General features: G+C 44.4%; 1 protein-coding gene across 1 annotated transcript; it reads right to left on the bottom strand.

Annotated features, from left to right (window-relative positions):
* Positions 1–1,340: 1,340 nt before the first annotated feature.
* PGRMC1 (progesterone receptor membrane component 1) lies at positions 1,341–11,322 on the bottom strand. Its single transcript, XM_039489615.1, has 3 exons — positions 10,911–11,322; positions 8,103–8,258; positions 1,341–4,398 (listed from the first exon to the last, which is right to left on the bottom strand). The coding sequence occupies exons 1-3, from the start codon at positions 11,218–11,220 to the stop codon at positions 4,298–4,300; spliced, it is 567 nt and encodes a 188-aa protein (XP_039345549.1). The 5' UTR covers positions 11,221–11,322; the 3' UTR covers positions 1,341–4,297.
* Between the last annotated feature and the right edge of the window lie 8,727 nt (positions 11,323–20,049).

The following is a 20,049-nucleotide window of genomic DNA, read 5'->3' on the forward strand; positions in this document are numbered from 1 at the left end:
AGGTCAACATAAGGCAGCTTCTGTAGACCTAAGTCAGCGTACACACCCACAGCCTTGCTTCCATCCCTGTAAGTGCCTACACCAGGGGTAGGCAACCTAGGGCACACGTGCCGAAGGCAGCACGTGAGCTGATTTTCAGTGGCACTCACACTGCCTGGGTCCTGGCCACCAGTCCAGGGAGTTCTGCATTTTAATTTAATTTTAAATGAAGCTTCTTAAACATTTAAAAAACCTTATTTACTTTACATACAACCATAGCTTAGTTATATATTATAGCAAGAGACCGTCTAAAAACATTAAAATGTATGACTGGCATGCAAAACCTTAAATTAGAGTGAATAAATGAAGACTCGGCACATCACTTCTGAATGGTTGCCGACCCCTGGCCTACACCGACGTAACTCTAGGAGAGGCATAAGTGGAGCCGTGAAATTGACAAGAAAGCCTGGCTCCCCAGCTGGGCTGACTCCCCAGACTCCCTGCTGGGAGCTCTGCTCCCCCCTGGAGTCCCAGCTCCCCCCTCCTAGCAGGGAGGGAGGCTGCCCGGGGCTCCTAGCTTGGAGCCTGGCTCCCCCTGCAGCCTCTCAATTCCCTACTGGAAGCATGGCAGCCAACTGGACTCCAGGCATGGATCTCCCCCCATGGAAGTGACAAACCCCAGCTGGGAGCAGGAAGGCGAGAAGCCCAGGGAGCAGCTGGGCTCCCGGCAGGGATTTGCACGGAGCTGAGAGTACTGGCTCTCAGCCCCCCACACTGCCCCTCTTCCGTTGATGAAAGTGCTCCTGATGAGTGCATGTACCACTGACTGAAGGAGGGTAGGGTGGACATCAGACACTACTGTTATTGTTAACTTAAGATTGTAGTGTGGACGTGCCCTTGGTTTATTAATAACTTAGCAATGGCATAAGAAGCACATTCGATCACTTGGAAGCATAGATTCTTGATCTCATTAAGCTCACTTGAAGGCATCCAAACCTTCAACTTCTATGTTTTTCTTGCTATACACCGTTTAAGCTTACTTGAGCTTTTTTGTTGCACAGCAGTAGATCTGCAACAGCAAAGCAGGTTTTATAGCGGTGCTGGAGTACAATCTTGTCAACTGCACATTCATTAATCAAATGTTCAGTTAAAATTAGTATGTTTCAAACCCCATCCAGAGGCATTCAGCTCAGACTGGCTAAGGTTGAATATGAAGTGTCCAAAGTGGAGACTGTATATTAAGCATTGTCCCTGGTCACATGACAGACTGGAAATAATATATAAATAAATACCTGAAATTCAGAATGCTAGGGACTAGAAAGTTGTATTTGGTCCCTTTAGATAAAATAAAGAAATACCACCACTATGTAAGAATTTTATTGTCTGCCTGTAACAAGTAAAAGCACTTTTCTGATTTGAGGTAAAACCATTAGAAGTAGTCTACAAGGGGTATAAATGGCTTAAAAAAGCAACACAAGCCCATAACTAGTTTTACATTAGCCTAGCCTCTCCCTACATGGTTCATATAATATTTTAGCAAGCTACCTGTGCAAACAACTGCACTCTTTGTTTTAAGGCCTACTGTTACAAAAAGACAAATGCAATCAAAGTGGTTCCCAGAGTATGGATTGAGAACAGTCATTCTGAACACACACGGTCTCAGGTATTTTTACACAGTGCACTAGGGGGTGTTTACAAAAGCTGCTGCACCTCATGGAACACTTGCTATTTAAGAACAATTTTGCCTAGTTTAGGGAGTTTCCCTTTTTGTTCGGTGTAAGCAGCTATGCTCTGTCTGCTCCTCTGCCTAAAGTTTCCTCTCTAAGTTTTATAGAACATTGGGCTGCTCTGGCAAATAGGATCATCAGCAACAAGGGATTTTGCAAGAGGCTTGAGCTCCCACGGAGCTGGTTTTCATTCAAAAGTACACAGTAGCAGCAACACACAGGCTGCTCATGATAAACCAAAACAAAACAAAACATGGGCACCATGAAAAAAACAAAAAAAGCTAAAAAACCTATGTAATACTTTGCCTTTCTATAGCACTTTCCACCAGAGGATCTCTAAGCACTTTACATGAAAGAACCAGGGCTCAATCCCCTGTGAAGTAAGTATCGGCCTCCTTTACCAATGGAGACACTGGAGCACATAGAGTTAAAGTGATTTGGCTAAGCTTACAGAACAAGTCTAACTCTAGACCTGTGCTTAAGCTACCAGACCACTATTAACCTTTCAGTGCAGGAACGTGCCTATGGTAGATTTGCAATGTTGTCTTGAAAGTTTACTGGCCCAGGTATAAAACCCACTTAACCACCTTTTACTATGGTACTAACGAAGAGTTAAAACATTACTTTTGCTTAAAATATATATATTACATACATACTGCAGGCAAGTGGGCAAGAGCTCTGCAAGGTCGGCCTATTGCAAACTCACATTCAATCTGATTTAAAACCAACCAAGGTTTAAAAAACATTTAACAAAAGTCAACTTAAAAAAAAAAGTGCCTCTCTTGTAGCAGAGGCTTAAGTGAATAGGTAACTTGAAACATGTCCTGAAGGCCAATGAACTCAGGGTCTGTTGGACTCAGAAGGGAAACAAGCTAAAAATCAAGGACCTACGCTGACTTGCTTAACTGAATCCAACAGGATCTGACAGAGAGGGAATGATGGAGAACTACAGAGCACACACAACATTCAAGCAAGTGTTTCGACAAGGAATGCGTTCCATGAGGGATCAGTGGGTCATTAATTTCTTGACATTTCCACTAACAATCTGAAATATTTCTTCAGTGTCCTAACAGTATGCTGACCCTCCTCACTGGGCAAAGACATTCTCAATTCCCCTTTTTGGTATGCGACTTGGTTACTCAGTAAGGAAGAACCTGCTAAAAGACGAGCCTGGACATGAGTTATGAGACAAAGTAACACGCTAAAAAACAATTCTAGAGCCAGCTCTACCCTAGAAACTTGCTGGTATAGTAACGTCAGTTAGGGGTGCTGTATAGAATGACACTTCTATACCAGAGAAAGCATCAGTGTAGATGCAGTTGTACTGGCAATAAAGTGCTTTTGCTGGTATAACTTATTTTGTTCTGGGAACTGGGATGAACTGTACCAGCTTTAGCACTCTTTTGCTGGCATAAACTGTCTACATTAGGAGGTTTGCCAATTAAAAAAAAGTCATATAGATTAAATTTTGGGATCAGTTCCTAGAATAGTTTTGCTAAGAGGAAGAGTGAATGAACAGTAGTCATAGCTGAGTCATCCCCCTCTCTAGATGGGAGGTCTAACGTATAATCAATACCAAAAAACTTTTGTAACATTTCAGATATGCTTTAGAGGTAAACACAACAAAAACCATTAATTCAGTTACATGGCTGTCAGTAAACATGGGGTGTGTCTTCGCTGCCATTGGGTGTATTTCTGTGCCAGGTAGACACATACATGGTAGCTCTGATCAAGCTAGCATGCTAAAATAACGTGGCTGCCATGGCATGGACAGCGACTGAGGCTAGCTATTCAAATACATACCTAGGATCTTGGATGGGGTTGTACTCGGATGGCTAGCCTGAGCCACTGTGGCCACACTGCTATATTGTGCTACTCAAGTAGACACTCGGCCACATGTCTACCCGAGTTGGGAATTAGCTTAGCCGTTCATCAATCCTTGAAGAATGATACGAGTACCTAAAAAAATCATATAGCCTTTCTGAGCAAAAGAGGATTTTTTAAAAAAGCATTCATGTTCAGTGATTCCCCTATAGGCTTGTGGTAAATCTTTTTAAAATGTCAGTTTTATCTGCCATTAAAATTATTATTTATATAGCACCATAGATAGGTATGATGCTTTATGGACATGGTCCCTGCCCCATAGAAATTATAATCTAAAGCCCAGATCCTGCAAGCTCTTCCATTGAGTTCAGTGTAGAATAACTACTCATATGTGTAAAGTTACTCTTATGCTTAAGTGTTTGCAGGATTGGGGCCTTAGCCATTAAATAATGTTGTTTTTTTTATTTCAACCTACTTTGATGAAAGAAAAACAGAAATAACTTCTTAGTACAAAGTTGCAGTTCACCTTTGCACGGTCCTGGTGCTTTTTGTCCTACAGAAATTTAGGTCATGCAGTTTTTATGGAAGAAATTTAATCTTGTTTATGTTACCGGTAAATTTAGATTAAGAATGGTTTTAAAAGCAATCCAATTCACAGCAAGTCTGTACTTTTTCTAACTACTGTTGATGTTACAACTTGTAAAACAGAACTGGAATGTTACAAATGGTCCTTTAAGATACAAAAATATTGTTCCTCACTGCATTCTCTAGTCTCTCTTTTGATCTTTAGCATCTTCTTTTTCTTCATCTGAGTATACAGTGGGTTCCTCTCCTTCCTTCAGCAGTTTGCCAACGTAGTGATACTTAACTGTAAATTGAGAAAAAGCACAGAATACAGATCATTCCTTTACCTCGTGCAAACTAATGTTTTCACTAAAGTAGAGACAGTGGTTAACATAGCATTAACATTAAAATCAAGAACCACCAATTCTACATTTGTTTTGCACACTGACAAAAGTGACTGACTTGTCAAACTATTACTACTGTCATAACAGGTGACATTTATGTGAGAAATGGGCAAAATAAATGCAAACCATACAATTCTCCTTTTGCCAAAACCAGGAGTGACAATGTAAAGGCATTCACGGATACTTTTGTTACCCATGACGTTCTCAGTTTCAAGGTCTCATGTTCAAAGGGAGCCAACTACAACAATGAAGAAATGAAATCACCACTGGGGGGGGGGGTGAGTGGGAAAGAACAGCCCCCCCTCCCCGCAATTACACTTGCGTATGCCAGTTCTGAAGTTCTGGAAGCTAGCATCCTGAGAATGTTCTTAGAGAATGTCAAGAAAACCTTGAAGGGTTTATATTTTCAGAGATTCATGGTGTGAACAGGCCCTGGGAAACAGGAAAAAATGTTCTTCCCGCCTGCATTAGAGATGGCACTATAGGAATTCTCCTACTGTGCACCCAGACAAGCCTTATTCCTGTTAGATATTTCCTTGTGAAGCATTTAAAGTAGTAAGACATATGCATAAGGAGGAAGGTTATGAAGCACAGCTCTCCAGATCAGCAAAGCCTTTTAGCAAGTGAAGGGAAATCTCTTACTATACTCCCTGCTATATTATAGTTTTAAATTATATGAATTTAAAGGCAAATATTTGCATAATCTGCTAGAAGTTTGGGAACTACATTGCAGTTGTTAAAGTACTAACACTTCACTCCTGGAAAGACTGATTTAAATGCTGGTTTTTGGTCACACATATGGTAGTGTAATTCTGGTGTCTAGGACACACATAAAACCACCATTCAATGTGGCATGATTAACAGCTTTGTTCAAGACAGGATGAGAGTCAAAATAGCAGCTGTGTTTACATGAGGAGGTTTTCCAAAATAGCAAATTAGGAGCAAAAAACAATAGCATTACCTGGGGAAAACTTGGCTCTCCATGTTGGGCACCAAATTAAAGACTACCCCATCCCACTTTTAATTCCCATTGCACAAAAAAATACATTTCTGTAACTGTTCCTAAAATATTAATTATTTGCGACTAGGGGAAGCGGTACTGTGGAAAAAGATCCTTGTCTACATTTGCTCCTACATTTTTTTTAAATTCCAATTAAAGGTTTTTACCCTAAGAGGATTATTTCCTTTTCAACCATTTCTTTTAAAAAAGGACTTCATTACATGTGGGCACACTGAATAGATTATTTTCACATGTACTCTTTAGAAAGCCCCTTGACAGAAACACGATATACGCAACATACAACAGGAACATATGAAAGTTATTGACTTCACAAGTTGATCATGATGAAAATGACTTGTCTACGTCTGACCCCCGACTGACTGCTTAATGTAAAGCTTGAATAGTTTTCTGGTGTGAAGACCATGATACCAATGAGCATGTCAGAAACCACAGCTATGAAAGGAAAGCCAAGTCGCACTTCAAGTTGTCTGAATGTAGGTATCTTAAGACTTAAGGGTTATATGCCACATTCATTTGTAAGTACCGTATGTTATACCAGTGTAATAGGAGGAACACAATCAGTTGAAGTTCTAGACTTCATGCAGCCAGACTTCTGGTAAACTTTAATGGTCATATTATCTAGACCAAATGTATATGGGATTTCCACTACATATTTCTTACTGAAGTGCTTGTTATTTATATAACATTTACAGTCTGTTTTATGTAAGTGAAAAACAAACAAACAAACCTACCTTAGCACTTTCCTGATCTAGAAACCCAGGTTAAGTGTGCAGTTAATATTCTTCACCAGAAAGATATTATTGTAGAGAATCATTATACAATATCAAACTCCTGGGTATAAGAAGCTAGCTGAGCAGTTTTCAGCCTACAAAGTTTCAATTTTTTTTGTTTAACAGTAAACAAAAACCTGGACCACAGAGCAGCTATAGCTGCTATATTTACACTGGAAGCCTTTAAAACAAAGAGCTGCAAAACAAAACATAAGAATGGCCATACTGGCTCAGACCAAAGGTCCATCTCCCCCAGTGTCCTGTCTTCTGATAGTGGCCAATGCCAGGTGCCCCAGAGGGAATGAACAGAACAGGTAATAATTAAGTGACCCATTCCCTGTCACACATTCCCAGCTGCTGGCAAACAGAGGCTAGGGACACCATCCCTATCCAGCCTGGCTAATAGCCATTGATGGACCGATCCTCCATGAACTTATCTAGTTCTTTTTTGAACCCTGTTATAGTCTTGACCTTCACAACACCCTCTGGCAAAGGTGGACTGTGCATTGTATGTAGAAATATTTCCTTTTGTTTTAAACCTGCTGCCTATTAATTTCATTTGGTGACTCCTAGTTCAAAACAGAAGAGAGAGTATTGCCCAGATTTTTTAGATCATTGTATATTTATATCCAAGCCTGAATAGACAAGAAAAGCGATTGCCCACAAAATAAGTTTAAAGCAGCTGAGTCTCCAGATGTGAGCATAGGGCAGTCCATCTCCCCTAATTCTGGGGCTGCCATTCCTGAATAATGCTGCATAGTTAATTTGACATATACAGAATTTACTAATTTCACTCAGTATTCAAAGGCGCTTAAATTATTTTTGAAAATGTAACATAGGCTTCTGCACGTCACTTAGAAGCTTCTGAAAATTTTACTTCTCCGAACCTTGTTTTGTAAATGCTCAAATAAGAATAGGAGAAGCAAGGAGTACCAAGGGGAAAAACATCCCGTTTTCCAGAAGCTTCCTTAATTCTTCAGGATGTTAGAAAAACAGAATGCGCCATACAATGCCAACTAAATTTAACTGCCTTACAGGAACACTCTATGTGCAACCAGGTTAATTAAGAAGTTTAAAACTACCAAAAAAAAAATTGGCAGGGAATGAAACTGCTTTTTAGTCACATTTTACTATTTGAAAAAGTGGTTTAATCTCTTCTCTTTCTCTGTAAGAAACCAAACCAAACCAAAAGCTACCACTCAAATGAGGAAAAACTGACTTTTCTCTCTCTAATCTTTCAGTATTAGAAAACTTAAGTGTTACAACAAAGTACAATATTTTCAAATAGAAGTTTGTTTGCAGCCTTGGTTCCAGGATACTAGAGAGACAAGATGGATGAGGTAGTATCTTCTATTGGATCAACTTCTGTTAGTGAGAGACCTTTTGAGCTTACACAACTCTTCTTCAGGTGTGGGCCAGACCTTAAGAAGAAGGCCTCTTTGTAAGTTTATGAGTAACAAAAGAGTCCTGTGGCACCTGAAACACTAACAGATGTATTGAGCGTAAGCTTTCGTGGGTGAATGCCCACTTCATGAGACGCATGGGCATTCACCCACGAAAGCTTATGCCCCAATACATCTGTTAGTCTTTAAGGTGCCACAGGACTCTTTGTTGCTTTTTACAGATCCAGACTAACACGGCTACCCCTCTGATACTTTGTAAGTTTATGTCTTTCCCCATCAGAAGTTGGTGTAATAAACAATATTAACCTCACCCACTTTGTCTCTGACATTTGATATAGCCTATTGAATGTCTTCCACCATTATACACAGAAGCTAGCTACTTCACTGAGAGCGTATTTGAAATTGCTTACAAGTGAACTGCGATTCCCAGTCTCTCAGGGTCTCTTGCTGCGTAGCGTTGAGATCAGACAGGTCATCATATTCATCCTTCAGAGCCTCCTTATCCAGACAGAATGTGGCAAGACCTCTGGATGCATCCCTTCCAGCAAAAATTCCATATGGGCCCTCTTTAAAATAAAAAAAATGTTGGGGTAATTATTACGCTGCTGTTTCTTTGAGGACCACGTACCAAGAACCAAATAACATGCTGATCCCCTGACTTGAACCTTATGTAGAAATCCCCAAATAAGATTTGTATTGTAAAATTTGTCCTATTTTGTAATACTGAGCCAGATATTTTCCAGTACATACACACCCAAAACCCCGAAACAATAAACAATACAAGTAAACGGAATCACTAAAGAAGATACTGAGCGTGCTGTGACATCAGGAAGAGGAGGCAAGTGCTGGTGTGCGGAGGGCATGGCAAAAGGGAGCTATCCACAAGGAGATGACAAGAAGCAAATGGCTTTCCTGGAGCAAGCCTGAGGCATATGGGTGGCACCTGTAAAGACAGCTAACTGGAGTCAGTTATGTGGAAGGAGGAAGGATTCAGAAGTCTGAGGAGATGGAGTGCCAGGCAAGGGTATGGATTTCTGACAAATCCTTCTGGCTTAGAGAGAGTTGGCCCATGAAAGAAGAAGGACCTGAAAGATGATTAGTTGGATTGAGATATGGAGGAGAATCTTGATTGACACTACTCGAAGGATAGCGATCAGGCTGGACTCGGGCGCCTAGTAAAGATAAAAAAAATTATGTAATGCACATTTCATAATAATCTCAAGAGACCGATGTCACAGTGGGTCAGAAGTATCTTATCAAGAGGGAGTGCTGGTAAGCTTCATCAATCATTAACTTATTTGCAATAGTAAGCAGAATGTTTTATCTGTACAGAAGTAACAGAAAATTTGGGATAGCACATGTTCCAATGATACATTAATGCCTCTTAAGAGAGCTGAAACACCAAAATCTGGTTACATTAGAGGCTCTGCCCACCTGCACTGGGGATAAGAAGCCTTTTCAGAGTTTCAATAAATGGAATCCCTTTCCTTTTCATACAAACAGAGACCCAATTTCATGACTACATTAATAAATTAGACATGCTATACAGCCTCTCATGTTCTGAGATGTAACTCATGAGTAGGTTTTTTAAAGCTCTATGCTGATAGAGAACCACACATCCAAATCAATCATGTATCTTACCTGACTGTTCTAGAACTTAAAACCCTACTCATCTTTACACCCACCCACCCACAGGGCATGGATCATCTTTGCATGTGTCTGAACAGCACAAGTGGGGCTGTCATTGTGATTGGGAACAACTATCATAAAAATAACTCTGTGTTACTCTATTATAAATATCAAATAATAGAACTGTTTCCACCAAAAAGGGAATGTAATGATGAAATCAACAAAATATTTCATGGGCTGCCATCTACGGCTTTACAAAGAAAATCTTGTGCCAGGTGAACAAAACTGCCTGCCCCATCAGTATCATCATTTAAAGATTACTGTAAATGTGCATGGAGCTTGACAAAAAGAGATCAAAATAAAGGGAAAGAGTCAGATATACTCTGAGTGTACATAGCTAAAAGGCTTGGTTCTGTACCCTGATGATACAAGTAAACCTTTACTCATAGGAGGAGTCCTGAGTATGCCAATTAGTTTAGGTGAATAGGAGTGGCAGGACTGGCTCCCAACGTTATGATCTTATTATTATTACTACTTAGTTGTAGTGGTATCACCTCCAATTAGGTAAAAGTTCACCAATTTTAAAGACAACCCAAACCCAGAGCCGCTCAGAAGCAAAAGTGTTTTTCAAATAGGAAACTAGAGAGATTAAGCATTAATAAAGAGCATTCTCCCCACCCACCCATGTGTTGTGCAGGGAATACAGTTCTAAATTGATAGCTGCCCAAATTCCAGCAGACAGCATATGTTGCAAAGCCCTGGGGTGGGGTACTTTCCCCCTTAGAGACCACCACTACCTTTTATTTTGGCCCATGGGGGCCCCCATATCAGTAGTTTTGCCTTATCAGTCTCCTGTGCTCTGGAAAGAGGCACTGAGTGTTGTGTAATTTACTACACCCACGGAGACTGCACAAGAAAGCAGTGATTTGGGTTGTGTTCAGTCAGGCCCTGAGAGTTGGGTGAGGGGCTGGGCTTCTAAACTCCAGACAGAGCACAGATGGGCCTCTCCCCCCCAGTATAATCCTCTCCACAGACCGGATCTGCCAGTTACACAGGGAAACAACAAACAAGCAGCAGACAGAGGGAGGAAGGGTTGGGGATCTCTGCTAGGGAGATGGGAACATACTGTGAGAGACAGAGCCCAACACCGCAACCACGTCCAAGGCCTCTCCCTCACACTGCTCCCCAGAGCCTCTCCTCTCCCCCACACTACACATGAGCACCTCTCCTGGTCCCCCCTGCACCCCAGCTGGTCCCCCCTGCACCCTCCCCCTCACACTACACTCCAGCTCATCCCCTGGTCCCCACTGCACCCCAGCTTGTCCCCACAGCTCCCCACATCCTCTCCTCGTCCTCCCCCACAGCTCCCGAGAGCCAACCTCCCCCCATTGCCCCCTAGGCGCACCCAGCACCTCCCCACAGCCAGCCTCCCCAGCACCTCCCCATTACCCCCAGGTGCACCCCCCCCACAGCCAGCCTCCCCCAGGCACCCCAGGCACCCCGCACCTCCCCCCTCAGCCAGCCTCCCCCCAGGCACCCCCCGCACCCAGCACCTCCCCCCACAGCCAGCCTCCCCCCCAGGCACCCACCGGGCCCGTAGAACTTCCTGGCGCGGCTCACGTCGAAGACTTTGCCGTTGATGGCCATGAGGATGCGCGGGTCCTGCACCCCGTCGTAGGGCCGCAGCTGCGCCAGGGTGAAGTCGCGGCGCTTGAGCTTGGGCGGCGGCGGCGGCTCGGCGTCGTCGGGCTGGCGCGGCGGCCGCTCGCCCCGCAGGATCTGGTAGAGCAGGAAGAGGCAGAGGCCCAGCCGGCTCAGGGTGAGCGGCGCGCTCAGGCTCTCCAGCAGGAGCCCGCCGCTCTCCGCCTCCGCCGCCGCCGCCTCGTCCTCCTGGGCCATGGGCTCGGCTGGTTCCGCGGCTCGCCGGGCTGCCTCTGAGCGGCCAGCGGGGACCGAGCGGGGCGGGGCGGAGCAGCCAGCTGGGGCCGCCCCGCCAGGGGGGAGGGACCTGCGGCTTCACGCCCAGGCGGCCCCGAGCCCAGCCAGGCCCGAGGGAGCCCCTGCCCCGGGTGCGCGCAGAGCCTGGGCTGGAGACATGACAGCCGGGCCTCGGCGGGCGCCTCTCGGCCACTAGCCCGAGCGGCTGGGCTGGTGTTCGGAGCTTTGTCTCATAGGCGCCCACTCCTCCTCCCGCCCCCGCTGTCTGCTCGCCCCATGGCCAAGCGCCACCTGGGCGGCTGAGCAATGCTGGCGCCTGGTTTCTTTGGGCCCCCTCCCTGCAGTGGGCTGCTCTGTGGTAGGGTGACCAGATTTCCCGATTTTATAGGGACAGTCCTGCTATTTGGGGCTATTACACACACATCCCTAGACACTGTGGTGCCCTACGCAGCCCCAGGCCTCCTCGGGGCGGTGCCCAAGGTGTGGAGGGAAGGAGCAGGCTTGGGGGGACGGGGAGAAAACCACTCCCCAGCACTCACCCGTGGAGCGGGCTAGGACCAGGTGGCTCCACTTCCCGCCGCCCGGTGAGGGCAGGGCACAGCCTACCCCTGCTGCAGTCCCCCAAGTCGTAACTCAGGGGAAGGGGTGGAGTGGGGGCAGGTCTGGGGCAGAGCAGGGATGGGAAGAGGTGGGGCAGGAGCAGAGCAGGGCCGGGGGCTATGGGGAAGGGGTGGAGTGGGCACCGGGCAGGAGCGGGGACAGTCAGGGGATCAGGCTGGCTGCTGGAGCACCATGCAGCTGTGTAGGGCACCAGGAAATTTGGGCCAATTTGGTGCCCCAAATTTCCTGGTGCCCTACACAGCTGTGTAGTTTGTGTATGGGTAAGGGTGGCCCTGCACACACCCACCCTCTGTCCTGATTTTTCACACTTGCTATCTGGTCATCCTACTCTGTGTTCACCTGTTTTCTCTCATCTTGTTCTGGGTTTGTAAAGTTCTGGGACAGGGATTGTCCTTTTATATGGTGTACTGCACAGTGGGGTCCTCCTTGGCCAGGACTGGGGCTCTAGTGCTACTGCAATGTAAGTAATTACACACAGGTTACAAAGCCAAGCACTCAGAGAATGCCAGACTTAAGGTTGTCATTGGGCTACTCAGTAGTAAAGTTAAGCATACATGTGTTTGCAGGATCAGAATTTACAATCTTTACTACAAGATGATTTTTATTCATTTTATCTTTTTTCATTTTGAGGTTTATTTTGCTCTTAGCAATGATGGGAAAGAGAAGCAGGAAAAGGGCTGAAATTGGGCCTAGACTAGAGGCATTTTTTAGCTACATTGCCAAAAATGAACACTAGATGGTGTTGTGAGCACACTAATGTTTTCTGCATAGCTCATGCTGTATTTTAGAACATCACCTTAGTCTCTAACTATAATGAATAAATTAGATTTCATAGATGCTCACAATTAGGGTTTCATCATAGAGCCCTGTAATATGATTTAGCAGCCAGCAAATTGCAATTGCTTTACAAAACAATATAAAATATCTGCTCATTCTTTTCAAATTGATTTGGTGAAGTGGAAAGGCACTTTGTATGTCTGCTGTTGCACGCACTGAAATACAGAAATGTGATCTTACATACAGAATAACCACAAGTGGAGCATGGATTGTTTTATTACAACCCATCATGAAGCTCCATAGCTAGTCTATTAGTAAGACTCAGACATTCTTTCTATACATTTCCTAGCATTTAATCTGATAGAAGAGCTTTTTTCCCACTGGCTTAAGCTTGGGCATGTGCATTTTTGATCATCTGCTTGAAAAATGAATGATCTGAATAGTATTTACTAAAGAGAATCCAAATACACCTGCATACCCGCTTCTATGTGGGGTTGGTCCCATGTGTTCACCCTTTTGTTATATGAAAGAACAATGCACAAGTGATAGTTCTGAGAGTGCATTTTACAAGATGTTCAGCAACAGAGAACTAGCCTCATACTAGGGGGTCTAATCTTGGAATTCATTATTCAGTTTTGATTGCAATAGGACTTTGGACTAAGTAAGGACTTCAAGATGGGGCCCAGTGAGGGTAACACAGAGAGGCTCCAGATGTTACCAGTTCTGATTCTTTAAAATTGTGTGCTCTTTCCTTCTGTGGTATTCCATCTATTTCTACTCATGACAGTACTCTTAAGAAGGAAGTACTGGAGTCTAGACAGTGATTGTGCACTACTAACTGCCTATGTCACCAGAGAACTGAGGGAGGGGGGGAAAAGTACCTACCAAGGGGCTTGAATTTTCATCTCCTAGCACCTGGTGGTGTATTTTAATACCTATGCTAAATGGGTGTAAAATGCTACCAAATCAGAGTGGTAACATTACATTCTGTCTTTGCACAGCTGAGTAGCACCACACAAGGTGCAAAGCAGCGAAAAATCAGGCTGAAGTATGAAACTTGGTCATATACTCTACAGAGGAACTTGGTTTGAGTTAATAGTGATCACACAGTTATATGCATCAAATCTTACCATACTTTCCAAAAGCCAATTACCATTGGTGACAATGTATTTACTTTTCCTTATGCTGATCGCTGCGGCATTTAGTTAAAAGTTGGGATGGGAAGTAGTTGGTTTGATTTTCTTTATAATTTTCAATGGTAGGAAAGAACAAGGGTGCCCCTAGAAATTTTTCACAAGGTATGCACAACTTAACTACAAAAGGATCTCTCAAAACTGGGTGACTGGGCAACAAAATGGCAAATGAAATTCAATGATGATAAATGCAAAATAGTGCACAATGGAAAACATAATCCCAACTATACATATAAAATGATGGGGTCTAAATTGGCTGATACCACACAAGAAAGAGATCTTGGAGTCATTGTGGATAGTTCACTGAAAACATCAACTCAATGTGCAGCGGCAGTCAAAAAAGCTAACAGAATGTTGGGAATCATTAAGATAGGGATAGATAATAAGACAGAACATATCATATTGCTGCTATATAAATCCATGGTACACCCACATCTTGAATACTGCATGCAGATGTGGTCGCCCCATCTCAAAAAAAGATATATTAGAATTGGAAAAGGTTCCAAAAAGGACAACAACAATTATTAGGGGTCTGGAATGGCTGCCGTATGAGGAGCGATTAATAAGACGGGGACTTTTCAGCTTGGAAAAGAGACGACTAAGGGGGGATATGATAGAGGCCTATGAAATCATGAGTGGTGTGGAGAAAGTAAATAAGGAAGTGTTATTTACTCCTCATAACACAAGAACTAGGGGTCATCAAATGAAATGAATAGGCGGCAGGTTTAAAACAAACAAAATGAAGTAATATTTCAGACAATGCACAGTCAACCTGTGGAACTCCTTGCCAGAAGATGTTGTGAAGAAGGTCAAGACTATAACAGGGTTAAAAAAAGAACTAGATAAGTTCATGGAGGATAGGTCCATCAATGGCTATTTGCCAGGATGGACAGGGATGGTGTCCCTAGCCTCTGTTTGCCAGAAGTTGGGAATGGGTGATGGGATGGATCACTTGATTACCTGTTCTGTTCATTCCCTCTGGGGCACCTGGCATTGGCCACTGTGGGAAGACAGGACACTGGGCTAGATGGATATTTGGCCTGACGCAGCATAGCCGTTCTTATGATTGTTCTCCTTAGTGTGTAGATGATTGGAACCAAAGTTCTTTTCACAGTGGGCTCAGAATTTTTTTAGCTCCAGTTACATTTAAGCACAGTTGTTGCTAGCAGCATTCTAGAAGTTTCTCTTACTAATCTAGGGATGAGGGCCCAGATCCTCAAAGGTATTTAGGTGCCTAACTCCCATTGAATGAGGGAATTTGTGAGGTTGAGTTAGTAAAGTCTGGGCGGCAGGTGAACCGTGGGCTGGAGACACTAGCCCCAGCTTGGCCCGCCCCTCTTCCCCCGCTGGAGCCCAGAGGCCCCCTGCCGGTGGCCGCCAGCCCCACTCCACTCCACTCCCGGGCCGCCCAAATGCCTCCAGCCCCCAAGCGCCGGACGGATGGGTGGTGCATGGCCCCCCGCTCCAGAGTGCCAGGTGCCAAAGGCCCACTGCTGGATGGCCCAAGCACTGGGCGGGCAGCCCCTAGCCTGCGGTGCTGTGACCCCAACCTCAGCCCCTTCCCCCCTCCCACTGAGCATAGGCTGGGTAACCGCAGTGCTGCCAGGCACCGTGGCCCCAGCGTCCCCAGTCCTGGAGCACCAGGCGCCACAGCTCCAGCCCTGGACATCCCCCAGCACTGGGCAGTCCCAGACACCCCAAGTCCTGGCTGCAGGGTGGCTGTGGCCACCCCAGCCCCAGCACACTCCCAGGAAGAGGAGTAGCCTGCCTGGGCTAGGGCCAAGGGGGAAGCGGCAAGCTGGAGAGGGCCTCGGGGCTGAGTGTGGGCAGGGCCATCTGGGGCTGTTTGTGGAGGCAAAGCCTCCTTCAGCCTACAATGCAGTAAAGTACCATATAAGCAGGTATCAGAGGGGTAGCCGTGTTAGTCTGGATCTGTAACAAGTGACAAAGATCCTGTGGCAACTTATAGACTAACAGACATATTGGAGCATGAGCTTTCGTGGGTGAATACCCACTTCATCAGATGCATATAAGCAGGGGTGTTGGAACTGTGCAGCTGTGCAGAGAAGAGCCCAATCTCCCTGTCTGGCAATAATTTCTCCAAGCATAGATAGCATTTCTGGGAAAGCCATATAATAAAAAAACCTAATTCATCTCATGTTTAGATCTCCAAGTGCCTTATAAAAGGAGATCAGTATCATTATTTTACAAATGGGGAAACTGAGGTACCAGGAGACTTGCCCAAAGTCATCCAGCAGACCAGTGGCAGAGTTGGGAATTGAACTCAGGCCTCCTTAAGTTTGCCCTGTCTAGTTCCCTGTCTACTCGGGTATGGTGCCTCCAGCTCCTACTTAACTCACTCACCAGGAACATAAATGATGCAGAAGCTCTGCTCTCACTTTTCCCAAGTCACTACTGCCTACATAGGCTAAGAAAACAGGGTCCTTCCTAGTTTTGCAAAGCTTCAGTAGGTGGGATTTATTAAAAGGGTCCTTAGCAGCCCTCATATTGTGCTGTACTCAGTGGGTGAATTTCACTCCGGTGCAGAAGGCCCGCAGCAAGCCTGTGCAACACTTAAGTCCCATTTAAGCACTATTTCAAAGTCTTAAGTGGTGGATTATCCCTGTGTCGGCCCACTGCACAGGGATCAGTGTCATCCCATATTCTTGGACCCCTCCCAGCTGCTTATTGTGCAGCAGCATCCTCTGTCTTTCCCTCTCTATTGAGCTACTAATTCAAATGAACTCGATGGTGAACTATGTTCCTCAGTGTTCACCAGGGAGAAGGGAATGTGATGGTGATAGGTGCCAGAAAGAGCAAACTCTCCCAAAGTGAAGAATACGACATACCGATGGCTATCAGGATGATGTCAGTACTGGAGACTGATTAATCAGAACATCTGCAGCCTAAGAAAGCTCCAGACGGAACTCATGACAGAATTCTGGAAAACGTGTCAGAGATAGGGGGCAGACCGGTTAGCTGGAGCAGCTTGACAATGTGCTATTGAATTTCCTTTCAGAGAAACATATTGGTGGAAGCTTGCTACTCAGTCTGATTTTCAGACAGTTTCCTTACTGCAGTTATCAGTCATGCTGCCAGATCTGCTGCTTCTGAATTGGTCCTGCCAAATAGGTCCCTTTGTTCATCACTGTGACAGGAAAGCTGCTGAGCTAGTGTCAACTACAATAAGGAGTTTTTTAGGGCCAGGTCAGTGACTTTTAGGTAAGCACTAGAGATCCAGATATGAATTTCAGATATGGGCTCTTTCCCTTGGAGGCAGCAGGTGCCAGAAGCATTCGGCAGGAGATACTTCTGGAAGGCTTAGCGTGCGGAAAAGGAATACATAAAATCTGTGTCTGATTCCTAGTCCCAACATCCCCAATAATCCTAGGAGAACATTCACAGTGATGTTAGGGGAAGAGTAAATACAATCCCTGCTCTTCCTATGAAGTAACTCCTGGGATTTGATTGGAGTTGGGATGCACCAGGAAGGTTTTCCTGAAAGTGGAAAGTAATTGGAAAACTCTACATGAAAGAGACTGAACTAACACACACACACACACCAAGACAAGATACTGTTGCAGATGGTGTGAAATGCTAACAACTCAATTCCATTAGTGCTGTGTTGGGGGGCAGGGAAGAGACTACACAATGCATTTAAATGTGTTATGGGTTGTAGTCTTCAGAAGGACCAATTCCTACTGATGTGAAAGTTATTTACCTTGTCCTAAAATTTCATAACGCAGTTGAGGTCTGTACTAGTGCCATTGTGCCCCCTCCCCCCGCAAAGGACACATTATATCAGAGCCCTCGTTTTTGTGTGCATCCCTACCATTATATTAATCTGCCCCAGGAGTGAAAGAGGATAAAGGGAAGAAAAAGAAAGTAGGATAGAGGAGTTGTCTTTACACAAACTTGAACCAGTTTAGTTGAACTGATGTAACAAGCGGTGTAGAGACTTCCTATTTCAGATAAGAGTGACTTCTTTCTGTTTAGCTAACATCTGTTCCTAATCTATTTAAGATAAAGCAAAACAAGCCACTCTTAACCAAAATAACTGTGCCTTTCGCACTGGTTTAACCAGCTCAGTTTAAAATAACTTCTAGTTAACCTGGGTAGCTGTGTGTGTAGACAAGTCCAGTTATCACCATAGAGAAGACAGAATGATGGCCAAGTTGAAAGCCAAAAGGAGAAGGCGGCAGTGGCCACCGGAAGGGGAAGGCAACAGCAGAAAGAGACATGTGGAAGGCATATCTTTCACTCTAGTCTCCTAAATCATCTCAATGTCTAGTTCAACGAAATAAAAACCAGTTTTGATTTGACACATTTCTAGGTGCAAGCCAAATTCTTGTCTCATTCCACAAGTGGTTCCTTTTATCATCAGCTTTCTGATTTTATCCATCATTTTAAGACAGTTAGCTCATGTTTGGTTTTGACACAAGGTTAAACTGCTAAGTAGTGGTCTGGGAGTTAGTTTTCAATGCACATCAAGAGAAGAATCTGATACTCCCCCCTTCCTATTCACTTACAGCTGCTCTGGTTATGGGACATCCTCACAGGGAAATTCTTTCAGATCCTTAAGGTCATCATTCATTTCTGGTAGGCTGCATGGGAAATGCTACAGAAGTTATAAATATGTAGAAGAAGCCTTCCTCCATGCCCCAAATCCTCAGTACTTTAAAATATGCAAAGCTTATAATTAAAAAAGGCAGCCAGGCTTAATAGTTACCAGAGTAGTTTGGAGGTTGGGGGAGGTGGTGGACAGGGGAAGAATGAGACCAAAGAAATAAAAAAGAAGCTACCACCAGCTAATCACAAACATAACATCATAACTTTGTCAGATGGGAAAAACTTTTGTTCCTACTGAATACTTACTGGCCAGGTCTTCTTCTGAACCCAGCAGGGGAGCTCTCAAGGAATCAATATTGGTCCCCAAGTCTCTGCCCCACCGTCACCACAGACTAGAGCAGCCTGGGGGGCTGCTCTAAATTGCCAGCTGGGAATAGTGAGTATGTTCTAGCTGCTCCCCACCTGCATTGCCATGCAGCCTATACAAAGATCCAGGGGAAGGAGGCATAGAAGCAGCAATGCTAGCACTACGCCTGCTGGGGAATCCACTCCCTTTGTGCTGCCTGAGAGGGGCTAATGGAACAGAGACTTTGCATTTCAATATTCAGATGTATTAATTATACTTTAAAATGTTTTTGGGGCAACATATTTCCTTTTCCAATGCTTTGGTTTTGCTTTATTTTAGGGGCACTGTATCTTGGGAACTCCTTGCTCCACTAACTTCAAATATGTACTCCTAACTCTACCCTGAACCCCAACAAGGCACAAGAAAACTAAAAACAATCTGAGAGCCTGTCTTCATGCACAGTGCTACAACTGTGCAGCTGTAGCAAATTAGTGAAGACGCTACTATGTTGATGGAAGAACTTCTCCTGTCAGGTGGGCATAGTTAATCCACCTCCCTGAGAGGCAGTAGCTATGTCGAGGGGAGAGCATCTCCCCTCGACATGGCACTATCCACATGGGGGGTTAGGTCAATATAACTACGTAGCTCGGGGGGCTGGATTTTTGTTATACCAATATAGGTCTGTAGTGTAGACCTGACCTGACTATATATTTGGATTTTAAAGCACTTAGAAAAAACAGCTGTTAGAAAGTAAGCTCTTCTCAAACTTAACTCTAATGGTGCTACTACAGTAACAGATTAAACCAAGTTAAAACAAATCAACCCTCTGGAAAGTCTAGCCTGAAAAAGAGAGAAAATGAGCTCACATCATACTAGAACATCAATCCATCAAAATTTACAACAGGGCCCAAAGAGCACAGATGCAGTTGATGTGGCCAAGTTATTCCACATAAAAGCACTTGTGGGTTCAGGCCTTTAATTTCAAGTTCCTTGCTAGAGTTCTTCAAAATAGTTATTGTACCACATGATGAAACAGTACATATAAGAATCAAGATCTCAAGTTTATATTATCACAAGGACACACATGCTCTAGGTGAGGTGACAAACACAGGAAAAGTTATTAAAAGTGGGAGGTTATTGCACATTTGCAAAGTGAAGAATTCAGAAAGAACCACTACACAGGACCTTTGCTTAAGGTCCCAAGCAATACTGACTTCCAGGGAGTGTGTCGGGCTTTTGGATAGGTGTTTAAAATCAAGTTTCTGGATAAGCATGAAAGATCCC

Source organism: Mauremys reevesii, linkage group 9 (genome assembly GCF_016161935.1).
Source record: "Mauremys reevesii isolate NIE-2019 linkage group 9, ASM1616193v1, whole genome shotgun sequence".
NCBI classification, from domain to species: domain Eukaryota; kingdom Metazoa; phylum Chordata; order Testudines; family Geoemydidae; genus Mauremys; species Mauremys reevesii.

What these genes read in the sequence shown, in the direction of transcription:
- PGRMC1 (XM_039489615.1), bottom strand. Translation starts at nt 11,220, where the DNA reads ATGGCCCAGGAGGACGAGGCGGCGGCGGCGGAGGCGGAGAGCGGCGGG. An exon ending in CAGGAAGTTCTACGGGCCCG is followed by an intron (nt 8,259 to 10,910) that starts GTGGGTGCCTGG and finishes TTTATTTTAAAG; the next exon opens with AGGGCCCATATGGAATTTTT. An exon ending in CTGGGAATCGCAGTTCACTT is followed by an intron (nt 4,399 to 8,102) that starts GTAAGCAATTTC and finishes CTCAATTTACAG; the next exon opens with TTAAGTATCACTACGTTGGC.